The sequence below is a fragment of the Aedes aegypti genome, chromosome 2, assembly GCF_002204515.2.
Source record: "Aedes aegypti strain LVP_AGWG chromosome 2, AaegL5.0 Primary Assembly, whole genome shotgun sequence".
NCBI classification, from domain to species: Eukaryota; Metazoa; Arthropoda; class Insecta; order Diptera; family Culicidae; genus Aedes; species Aedes aegypti.
The window spans coordinates 4,421,428-4,433,649 of record NC_035108.1 but is presented as its reverse complement, the minus strand read 5'-3'; the positions used below and the strand labels follow the sequence as shown (position 1 = coordinate 4,433,649).

Genomic DNA, 12,222 nt, shown 5'->3' with positions numbered 1-12,222 from the left:
ACGTCATCTTTCTAAGTGGTCAGGCAACTGAGCTATGCGTAAAACAAAAATTCCATGCCCACTAGCGCCGCCTGGTGGCGTAATTTCGTATCAGAATGACCACCGCATGTCAGCCCTTGAGCTAATGAACAACTCTTCCGAAGACACCAACCTTCCAAAACATCAGGATCTAGAGATATCATATGTTACAAAATTGTGAATTCTTATCCTTCATGGTTCATATAGTGCAAATCAGAAAAAGCGCCCCTACCGGCCAAGTTCTCAACTAAAAGGATGATCCTCAACTCATAAAGGTAGATCGTACTTAGCACTGAAACTTCGCCGAAGACAGTACTGTGCTATCTCTTTTGGCATACGAGATATTCAACAACACCCCCAAAGTGATGAAATCCCATAAGCCCTGGGTCTCCTATAACGTTCTGGTGTGTCTAATAGGAGTGAGCGTAATAGGAGTGCACGTTATAGGAATGCGTTTAATACGAGACCTGACTGTACTCTGCCCATAGCCACATATTTGTAACATTCGACAATCAAGCAATTAAACTCTTAGTAGCAAAAGCAACTCTTAGTTAATAACTGTAGAAGTGCTCATAAGAATACTGAGCTGAGAGGTAGGCTCTGTCCTAGTGGGGACGTAACGCTATAAAGAAGAAGAAAAAATTTCAAAAGAATAATCAAGAATTTAACCAGGCCTATTTGAGGCGGAAAATCGTAGATTTCGCATCATCGATACGAGAATTCAGAACCCTTAAATTCTCTGTTTTCGGACCTTTTTTCAACAATACAGGTATCGAGTCCGACCGGAATTTTTGACTCGATTATCCGGAATATGATTTTTGATATTCTTGTTTTTTAGTTATTATGCATAAGTTTGAGATGATTTAGTATTGCAATATACAATATGAAGGATAAGCAGTTTTGAACGTAGCTAGGAAAAAAGTGGGGTTTAAAAGGGTTTTTTTTGTATATGCTGGTCAAAAAATTATTTCTTTCTCAAGACCCATAATGTTCTTAGAAATAATTTCTGACTACGCCACTGCATCATATCAATAAAACAACAAAAAAAAAGACAATATTTAAGTTCGTTCATACCAGATTTTATTTTTTCTTTGAGTGAATCGATTATCCGGAGTAAAAAAAAATCGATACTCCGGATAATCGAGTCCGACCTGTACCCCTTCCTCGCGCTGAATCATCCCCGTTTTGAATTTTGCTATATTTTTTATAAATACTCAATTGAATTTGCTTCTCAAAACCACATAACAGTCGAACTGTTCAAATTTAGCGAAGTTATAGCAATTTGAATTTGCTTAATGTCTCCATCATATCCGTAATCCACCTACTAATTGATTTTCATAGCTGAGTTACTAATACCTATCATGACTTATTCAAATATCACTTCAATGGAATACCATGGTGATTGATTCATCAAGTATACTGACAGCTTCCGACGCGCTCCTCCCATCATTTCCCTTATTGGATTGAATAATTTGTATAAAATCATCGCCGGTATTGATTGGACTGCACAGTTTAGTTTCAACCCACTAGCCGTATCAAATTCAAAATGCATTTGTCAGCTTTGTTTTTCACCGTTGTGAGCTTTTTGGGAAGCTTTTGCTTCGCCATAAATCCATGTATTGAAGGACCTCCTGTTAATAAGGTAGTTTCGCTATCGCAATGTTTAGCATTTAACGATCAACGCTCCGTCATTGTAATCATCGTCATCATCAAAACTTGAAAAGCAGTTTTTCTGTTCAAAACTAAAAATTATTTGATGAAAATGTGTTCACTGTGTTTCGGTAGGGGAACAGAATACAGTGAACAAATTTTCCTGTAAATTTTCTTGATTTTGAACGAAAAAACTGCTTTTGAAAATTCTGAAATCAATGACGGATCCTGCCCCCTTAACAACTTAGATTATTTTTTGAATCTCCACAGAGTCCATCGGAGTGCTGCACGACGCCTGCTTTGATTGACCCACCGTTAATGATGAAATGCTTTCAAAAATGGGGTGAACAAACCAAGCGGCAATCGAAAATGGATGGAATTCCACGAGGATGCGTAAGTTAAAAGTAATTCTTAGTTCTGAAAAAATAATCTAATTCTCACACTTTTAACAGTGCGTTGCGGATTGCGCCATGGAGGGAACCAAGCTGATCTCCAAAGGTAAATTCAATCGTGAAAAAGCACGCAAAGTTTTTATGGCAGTCGTTAAGGATCAACCGCAGTGGCAACCCATAGTAAACGAAACCCTTGATGAATGTTTTAAGCAAGCTGACGAAAATATGGCCGAAATTGAAGCAGGGGCCAAACTGAAACCAAGCTACAAAGGGGAAAAGATTTGCCACCCCATATCCGGAAGTATTCTTCGATGTATGAACATGAAATTGTTCTCCAAATGCCCAAACGATTTGTTCAATTCCGGACCGGAATGTGATCAGTTGAAGCTCTACCTTGAAAAATGCCCTTTAAATTAGTCACATTTGCAAACAAGTCGCTGCTGTACCACTGAGCACACATTGAGCACCAATGATATAGATAATAATAAATGGTTCTGGAACTGCACATTGAAACTGAAAATGACAATTCATCCGTTGCGTGATCCGATCATTTCAAGTTCAAACGCGACGAGACAATCTAAATCAATTTCATTTTGATATTATGCCATTAAGTGATCACCATTATACAGTTTGAATATCATTCGCACAATAGACGCCCCATCACTTAGTAACGATTTGGATTGAATTCGTATTCACAGCCTACTGGAACTGGAAAATTGAAATCTGCCTCCACGCGACTCCGAATGATTAGACAATTTTTTCAAAGCCTACCTCACCGAATACGCATACAATGTTTCAATGGATTTGGATCAAAGTGAGCCACGAAAACCTGTTGCTGTAGCAAAAGCTTAGGAAAAACACGGCATCTTTGATAATGAGGTATCATCAAGAACAATAATATCCACCCACTTAATTTCATTAGCTGATGCTGACTGACACAGTGCGCTATTCATATGCACAATAATGATTAGCAGGGAAAATGCTAATAAATATAGAATCGCAACAAGCGGAAGGGTTCAGTTCATATATTTTTGAAGCCGCGCGCGGAAGCTGTGTTAGTTTTTACTCGGTTTGTAAACGGCTATGAAGTTCGTCATTTTAATTACGATTGCAGTAGCAGCATTGCTGCAGTTAGCTGTTCATGGAGCCGATAATCCTTGTGCTAATGGCCCTCCCGTACAAAAGGTAGGACGGAAGAGTGTGTGATATCTAAAACGAAGCATTTTACAAAACGTTAATTTTAGTACTAAAGAGATATGCAGTTTATATTCAATTTATAAGCGTTTTCAGTCTGTTTAAAAAATATGTTTTCAATAGGTACGAATTTGATTTACTTGTTTTCAGTTAAATTACTGAACTTTTGTGCTAAGCTCTTTAGTTTTAAATATTCTAAGAAAAAGTTCTCGTCGCAAGTAAAATTCCCCAATCAAATCTAGTTTTCTAAATTTATTACACCTTCGCTAACTGTTCCATTTCTTGGTCAAATTCTAAAAACATAAAAAGATTTCTTTTTGTATGTATGAGATTCGATTGATATTTGAGAAAGTGAATTATGATTTTTTATTTTTTACAATTTGGGTTTTGAGCAAACAAAAGATTTTCGATGGTTGAAGCATTGAAAAACTTATGTTTGCTCATTTTCAATTTAATAAATGAGTCCGTATGCCACACTTCAGTTGAAGGTTTTCATTCATTAGTGTCTCTAAAATTCACAATTGCAATAGAAACTGTGACAAACAGAAAAACTGGAAATAACTTTGATCGAAGATTTTCCCGTTCCATCTCCATCCATTCAATATTTTAGCTTCCCTGGTTTAAACTTTTTTATTCTAAATTTTATTTGTCAATTATTATCAAAAACGAAAGTTATAATAATAATTGGAGTAATCTTTGAGGTCCACCTTAGACTTGATGGATTTTCCTCAAACTCAAACAGTAGCATTTGGGGGTCCAAATTAACAATTTGGAGGGGTTGGTTTGTAACTTAAAACTTTAACGATTGATTTTTTTTTTGTTTTCGAACATAAATAGCTCATCTTGATAGGCAATCATGCACAAATTCAGTCAATGAATTCTTCCTTCAGTTACTAACGGATTCAAAAATAGAAAATAGTCATCTAACAAAATCTTAAGAACAGAAAAATCTCAAGATGTTTCACTCGGATTCCACCATAATTTATAACAGAAAGTACAGCAAAATATCTCCAAGATTTTTGCAGATTTTCTTCTTAATTAATGTTTTTAGTTTTGGATGATACTAATACAGATTAAACTTTATATATATTTTTTTTTAATTTAAGCAAGAAACATTTTCTGCGCTTTAATTTTCCATATAACTTTCTATTTTATTTGTGTGTATTTGTATTGATCATTGTTTTGACAGGCAATAGCAATATTTAATTTTAAAACGTCACATACTGCCATACTGTTTCTTTTTGCCCTTTTCCGATGTTGAAATTCATTGAAGCATGTTTTAGAATTAGAAGAACTGGCTTGATCTATTTGTAGTGGTATTGTTAATTCGAAATACTAAGTCTCTTCATATTTTAAAACAAGCTGTCATATTTTGTGATAAATTATCTAGAACTAACCGTTGTTCAGGGTGGCCACCGAACCGGAAAAAACGGGAAAAGCGGGAAAAAGACGGTAATTTGATTCCATCGGGAAAAAGACGGGAAAAAACGGGAATTTGAGATGGTCTCCGGGAATATCATTTTGAACGAACATCTTCAAGCTCTAAATCTACAAACCATCAAAAATAAGTTTTAGAAAGTTGATATGGTTGATCATATTGCCATCTGTTATCTTGGATAGATAGATTTCAAACATGATTTTCTTGTAGAAATAGTCTAGTTTGCTACACTTAAGTTGGTTGGTAATGTTTCAAAATATTTTATGATTTTTTTCTCTTACTAACAGGGCCTAATTTTTACTTTAACTTATCTGACTCAGAGTTCTAAAACTTTTAACAGAAGATTTGAGCACTCAAACATATTTGATTCATAGTTTTCTTTAGTTATTTTAGTATTTAAGTTTAGAGCGGCTTTGTTCCATCCTCACTTTAAACATATTTACTTTAGTGAACTCTTCATATTTATGAAGAAATGAAAGAAGAAACACTAAAAATTGAAATACTTCAAATAGGGTAATAGGATGCACAAAAGGGACATATCTAGGTATTTAAATTGAAAACGGAATGGTGTTTGTATGTCACGAGTTGGCTTGAGAACAGGACGACTGATTTGAACAATTCTTTCAGTTTTGTTTTCCTCAAGGGTTCTGACGTGTTTAAGTGGAAGAACATTTTTCAAAATCCTCCAAGAAAGTTGAGAAAACGGGAAATGCAAATTTGACATAAAATTCGAGAATTTTTCCCAAAGCCTCTACGGCCTACTGGGCAATACGACGTTTGCCGGGACACTAAATGTTTAAGTGAATCAAAAGTGCCAAGAATAGCAGCAATGGGGCTCTGCACAAAAATCATCCTCTCTCTTTCACTCTGCCATGAAATTAGTAAACAACAAGGTCAGTAAACGTCAAAATCCTATACAAAATCAAAACAGTGCAGAGCCCCATGGGGTGTGAGTGATAGTAATCCCACTTTTGAGAAAAACGACTTTTAAGTTTTTTCAACAATTTTTCATTCATTTTTCATTCATTTCATTTGTTTCTTATTGGACGAAAAAATCACCTGAAAATACCGTTTAAAAGCTTAAAGTACATTTTTTTGGTATGTTCAACTAAAAAACCAATCAATGGGTTATTTTTTTGCGTTCGGGCCCATCAATAAAAAACCTAGAAAATTTTGAAAATTATACCGGGAAAATAGCGGGAATTTCACAACAGATTTTTGGTGGCCACCCTGCGTTGTTACTGGGAAGTGTTTGTTTATGAGAGTTATGGTAATGTTTTACAAAGAAATCTCAAAAATAAACAATGATGCAGCAAGCGAGCTTTAGTTTGTATTCATTTTTCGCAAACTTTTAAATGTTTCATTTTACAATTTATGAGTCATTCGAGTGGCGAATTCGTACAAAAAACAACATCGAATCGTGCAAAGCCGTAGAGAGAGTGGAGCAAAAGTTAGAGTGGGACAAGATTGTTTTTTTAAGATTTCTAGCTCAATTAAAATCAAAGCTTATAAATGCCATAGTGTTCAAGTAAGAGTCTTTCACTACAAATATCATAAGTATCGATTGAGATTTGGAAAAACTATGGCTATTTGTTGTTTTTTGACGAAAAAATTATAATTTTTAGTCAAACTTTCTCTGCATGGAAATAAACAAGGATAAAATCTTCTTGGGGGGCCTTCCTTAGCCGAGTGGTTAGAGTCCGCGGCTACAAAGCAAAGCCATGCTGAAGGTGTCTAGGTTCAATTCCCGGTCGGTCCAGGATCTTTTCGTAATAGAAATTTCCTTGACTACCCTGGGCATAGAGTATAATCGTACCTGCCACACGATATACGAATGCGAAAATGGCAACTTTAGCAAAGAAAGCTCTCAGTTAATAACTGTGGAAGTGCTCATAAGCAGTGCCGGATTTGAGCTTCGAGGGGCCGGGTCAGATCGCATAAAGGGGGACCCTTTATACATAATTCAGCACGTTTTGGGATTCCACAAACTAACGTATTAAATTTGAGTTTTGAACGAGATGATTGGTCTAAACATAGGACTGTTTTCAAGCTTTTCAACAGTAGAGATTGAGATGATTTTTCGCCCAAAGGGAAAAATATTACAATTCTTAGGAGATTGGCTTATTTTTGGGCTTAATAATTTGTATAGAGTGTAAAATTGCTGCAAATCTTCAAACACGTTTTTTTTAAAAAGCTGCTTTTGATTCTATTTAGTACAAGTATCCAGTTTGTCTCTAGTTGCCGCTTTCTCTGAAAAAAAACAAAGTATTTACAGTACTGCCAAGAATACAGTTCACAAGACCGATTGACCTGAACATTGAACTGCACGTTGGAAAATACTTCAAATTAGATTTGTAAATGCATCATCAAATTCTATACAAAGTATCTAAGTTTTTAAAACCCACCCATTTTTGACACAAATGTGAAAATTTTGATACTAAGATATTTTGAAAACAAACAATTTATGATAGGTATAATCTTCTACAAAGTTTTGCATTTTATTTAAGTGAACAAATTTGCTGACGCATTCCTTTTTCTAAATTTTCAAATTTCAAAAATATTCCGATTTGAATATGTTGGCATTTTCTCGAAACTCTTGAAGAGAGTTTGAATAATTTTTGATAAATGAGATATAGTTCGAATTTCAGGTCAATCGGTTCGTTAAAAGCTGTTATACAATGCCTTAAACTTGATTATTTTTATATGAAAATCAACCTTCATGTACTTTATTCTTGGCAGTGCTGTATACAAGCATGGAAAACAACTCACTCAGTTTTTGCGATTCACTCACTCTTCCGATTTTCGCTTTTATACAATCGTTTTCGACGCTTTCATGCTACACTCCACCCAGTACGATTCAGCTATCACTGAATGTTCACTGCTGCTACCAGCAGATTTTTAGCTATTTTTTATCGGTGGCGGTCGGGTGAGTGATTTTTTCCATGCTTGGCTGTATACTGTATTAATTATATTCAAAGTTTACTCTAAGCCATCACTGCATTTGCCTTACGCTTCATGTTTCTGATCGAATTGCAAATATGTTTAAATTTTAATGTTCTGATAAGAACTCTTTGAATTGAGCAGTGCTCGTATTATTTTTTCCTGCAAAAACGTTAAGCGCATTTTCAATTCAAAAAGAGAAGAATTTCGAAGATTTTTTTTTCAGTAATTTGTAATATATTGAAGGATAACAATTGACGAAACCGTACTGTGAGATTAGGTATTGAACAAAATATATAACTGAAACATTGGAAAGTTGACTTTGACGTTAGAATTATATGATCAAATGTCTAAAGCAGGGCCGTCCATTTTCAATTCATTGAAGCCAGCTTTCACAAATTACGTAATGCTCTAGGAGGGGGGGGGATGTTGACTCAAGAGTTACGACTCAAACAAAAATTTTGAGTTTTTCGTACAAAAAGCTTTACGGAAGGGGGGAGGGGGTCCAAAAATAGCCAATTTTACCGTTACGTAAAAAATGGACGTTGCCTGAAAGCATTTTCGGTCCCCATCTGACTGACTCAAGCTTCCCTTTCAATTGAAATTCTACATTTTCGTTTCAGTCCGGCAAACCTTTCATTTCTTTCATGCTGCTTGTGCATCGCGCGTCATAAATAAAAGCCTCACCGCAGCGAGCTGGTCTTCCAATCGATAGTCTCTAACTTTATAAGCTAATTATTTCAAATGAACGACGTGGTGGCCCGCATAGTTTCTCTATCTTAATTTATTACCCAACAAGTAACATACATTACTATTGCATGAAATAGGTAAAATCCAATTTGAAACATTTTGATAGATTTCAATGAAATCAAATGAAACGAAGTTCTTACTCTTTCATTTTACCATTCTTGTTCGCTGCTTTCAATCAGATAGCGAAACGAATGAGTGTGGAAAGAAGAACGAAGCGACGCAGTTGTTCGTCATCATCGAGACGACACAACCAAACTTTCTTGTGCACAGCCCTGCTACTGAATTCAAATCATTGTAAGGTAGGTATTTCGAAATGTTTTTTTTATTTTAATTTTGATTCCTCAGGGGGGCCCCTTCATCGGGGGGCCCGGGGCATTTGCCCCCTTGGCACCCCCCCAAATCCGGGCATGCTCATAAGAACACTAATCTGAGAAGCAGGCTCTATCCCAGGGAGGACGTTAATACCAAGAAGAAGAAAATCTTCATTGATCCTTTATGTAAGGACGTTCTAAGGCATCATAAGGATGCTTTGAGATGTATTAATTACTACATAATTGCTTGGAATCAGTTATTGGCCCATAGTGTGGCAAGTTCGAATCAGCGGGGCAAAAGATCGACCCATATAAGCTCTCAGAGAAATCTACAAATTGACAAAAATATTTTTTCAGAGTTTATTGTGATGGCAGAGAACAGAATTGACATTAATCTATGTTTAAGATGTATTTTTTCCATGCCATAGGCGCTATCGGATAAATTTCTTATTGGTATATTATTCTAATAAAACCCAATTTGTTTTGGTGTCCATATCCCATGCTAGTAACGCCTATGTCATAAAAATACATTATAAATATACATAATTGTCAATTCTGTTTATTACTATCACAATAAATACTGAGAAAATTCTTTTTGGCAAATTTTCAATTGACTCAATTATATTATATTCGTACGAAATCGACCCTTTCAGAGCCCCTCCTAGCTACACCACTGGTTCATAACCCGAAAGGCTTCGGGGTTTTTCATATTTTGACATGTAGAATCTAACAAAAATAGTCCGGTTGAAAACCCCGTGTAACACCATCGTGACCTTCCCTTGTGAGATGGAAAACAACAGAAGATGTACACTTACCCTAATGAGTAATTTTTATGTCCCTTTTTCTAGAACCCAATGGAGTGCTGCAACACACCCATGCTCCTAGACAAAGACATCATGATGGACTGCTACCAAAAGTACGGCGATCAAACCAAAAAGCAAATGAAACTGGAAGGTGTTCCTCGTGGTTGTGTAAGTTATCATATGGAAAACAACCGTATAATTTTCTAATGAAATTTTCCACGCCACAGTGCATTGCTGAATGCGGCCTGAACGCCACCGGCTTGTACTCAAACGGAATGATCAAGCGGGACGACATGACCAAGATGTTCATGGACTCGGTTAAGGATATGCCCGAGTGGCAGATGTTGGTCCGCGATACACTGGACGAGTGCTTCAAGATGGCCGAATCGAAAATGGACGAAATCCAGGCCGGTGCCATGCTGGAACCAAGCTTCGAAGGCGAGAAGATTTGCCATCCCATTTCCGGTACCATTCTGCGATGCATGGGAATGAACCTGTTCGTAAAGTGTCCGGCCGGAGTGTACAACGAAAGCGATGAGTGCAACCAACTGAAGGAGTACTCCAAGATGTGTCCGATTATGTAAATAAGTGAAAAAAGTTTCCTTGTGAGAGTGCTTACTAGTACAAACGGTTGGCTGTTAATATGTAGTAAAGTAATTAAAGTATTCAAGTTGCTGCAAAGTTCAGAAATTTCGTTAAAACATGAAAGAATGCATATAAATGTATAGACCCGATGAATATTTTCAACAATTCATTTGAACAATCAAATTTTGAAAGTCAGTCATCCAAAGATACACATGTTGTTTTTTTATCATCAATTACAAATACATCACGTTGTCAACACAATGCCATAAATCACGCGACACAACCTTCAATACAGAGTTGATGCGTATTAACGACCTAGGCGAAATTACAGGTAATTTGCGTCTGCGCTGTTCCACTGTCCGTTCACGATCATAAAAATAACCATTATCATCAGCGTGTTGTTCTGGAATACTTCCTCGATGTCTGCCGAACCCGACATTCAATTGTCGTTCTACAACAAATGAATAGTTGGAAAGCGTCCCATTGTAATGGTATGGGGACAGCCTACGCAATGGACGATCATTCATTGTCAATGATCTCCCATATACTGATGATGATCGCGTTTCTGTTCGATTTCATCGCGTAACATAATTTTTGAACCGACCCGTCAATGACAACGCAGACACGCCATGATCATTGATCAATTTTCGATGATACAATGCAGATGTTTATTTGAAAATAGCATATAATGGGCTAGGAATTTTCCAACATTACCCCTTATTGCGATCTCGGAACGAATAAAATGGGTCATCCGCGAGTGCAATCGATCAGTTATTCGCTATGACTTGATTTTGATCGTTTCAAAAAATGAAGATTGTTATCGCTACCTGCTTCCTCGTCGGACTACTTCTGCGGTTTCTCGTAGCTGGAGAAGACGATGTCTGTAAAAATGGTTCTCCCACGAATAAGGTACTGAAGTAGGTTCGAGGGTATATTAGAGCATTTTTAGTAGCGTTACAAATCGCATGGTGAATCAAACAACTTTTTGAAACACTCCATTCGATTTGTAACTCTGTTGAAGTTAATCAGAATTTACGAATTGTATTATTTCAGAGCCTCTGGGACTGTTGCAATATGCCAAATCTGGTCAACCAAGACATCCGTGCCGATTGTCATCAAAAGTATGGTGAACAAACTATGAAGCAGATGAAATTGGAGGGAACTCCTCGAGGATGCGTAAGTAGTCTAATTCTGGTAACTGTACCATTTGTTTGAAAATCGATTTCAATCCATTTGAATGAAAAGTTGCGGTGAATGTAAAGTGGGTGACAGCGTCTAATAGAAAACCTGACTGAAATTCAATTAATCATATTTGCACATTCTTTTAATCATTATATCATGGATCTTTTTGACAGTGCATCGCCGAATGCCAACTGAACGCAACCGGTCTATACGCGGATGGAATGATCAAGCGGGACGAGATGACCACGATGTTCATGGACTCCGTTAAGGATACACCCGAATGGCAACCGATGGTACGTGATCTGCTGGACGAATGCTTCCGTGAGGCCGAGGCCAACAAGGACATCATCGCAGCCGGAGCCATGCTGGAACCTAGCTTCGAAGGGGAGAAGATTTGCCACCCAATTTCCGGTGCGATCATGCGCTGTATGAACAAGAATCTGTTCCTCATGTGCCCGAAGGAAAGCTTCACCGAAGGACCGGAATGTACCCAGTTGATGGATTATTTTAAAATGTGCAACGGAATTTGAGAAGTGTTGGAAAGATGCCATATAGTTCCCGGGAAATTGTTAACTATTTAAGTCTCGTTGAATAAAACATTAAGAAAGGCAAATCAACATATTTCGATCTTCATCTGGGTAACATTTCAGTGACTAAGTAGAACTCTTAAATAAAAATTAACGGTTTTTGACTTCTTACAAAACTTTTTCTGGCTAATCCAACATACACAAGTACAAATTTATACGACCCAGACAGCAGAGGGGTCAAAAGCATCATAATTGAAGGTTGCGTTCTCAATTTATCTCATCCGGTGAATCGACTACGATGATGACGTCGTCCCACATGAACCTATCAAGCGGAGAAAACAGGAAACTAGTGCTCATGTCAATGCACATCGCCAAACGATAAGGAATCTGCCCGTGACGAAATTTCAATCGTTGCCATTCATTGTGTTGAGG

General features: G+C 36.9%; 3 protein-coding genes across 3 annotated transcripts; all 3 read left to right on the top strand.

Moving 5' to 3' along the window:
* Nucleotides 1–1,517: 1,517 nt before the first annotated feature.
* On the top strand, nucleotides 1,518–2,731 carry LOC5574884. Its single transcript, XM_001661642.2, has 3 exons — nucleotides 1,518–1,660; nucleotides 1,939–2,061; nucleotides 2,121–2,731. The coding sequence occupies exons 1-3, from the start codon at nucleotides 1,565–1,567 to the stop codon at nucleotides 2,475–2,477; spliced, it is 576 nt and encodes a 191-aa protein (XP_001661692.2). The 5' UTR covers nucleotides 1,518–1,564; the 3' UTR covers nucleotides 2,478–2,731.
* A 338-nt stretch (nucleotides 2,732–3,069) lies between these two features.
* Nucleotides 3,070–10,166, top strand: LOC5579332 (general odorant-binding protein 67). Its single transcript, XM_021839794.1, has 3 exons — nucleotides 3,070–3,245; nucleotides 9,542–9,664; nucleotides 9,724–10,166. Exons 1-3 carry the CDS (start codon nucleotides 3,144–3,146, stop codon nucleotides 10,078–10,080), a joined length of 582 nt encoding a protein of 193 aa, XP_021695486.1. The 5' UTR covers nucleotides 3,070–3,143; the 3' UTR covers nucleotides 10,081–10,166.
* Nucleotides 10,167–10,844: 678 nt separating this feature from the next.
* LOC5579333 (general odorant-binding protein 67) lies at nucleotides 10,845–11,880 on the top strand. Its single transcript, XM_001647590.2, has 3 exons — nucleotides 10,845–10,990; nucleotides 11,135–11,257; nucleotides 11,437–11,880. Exons 1-3 carry the CDS (start codon nucleotides 10,889–10,891, stop codon nucleotides 11,791–11,793), a joined length of 582 nt encoding a protein of 193 aa, XP_001647640.1. The 5' UTR covers nucleotides 10,845–10,888; the 3' UTR covers nucleotides 11,794–11,880.
* Nucleotides 11,881–12,222: the final 342 nt, after the last annotated feature.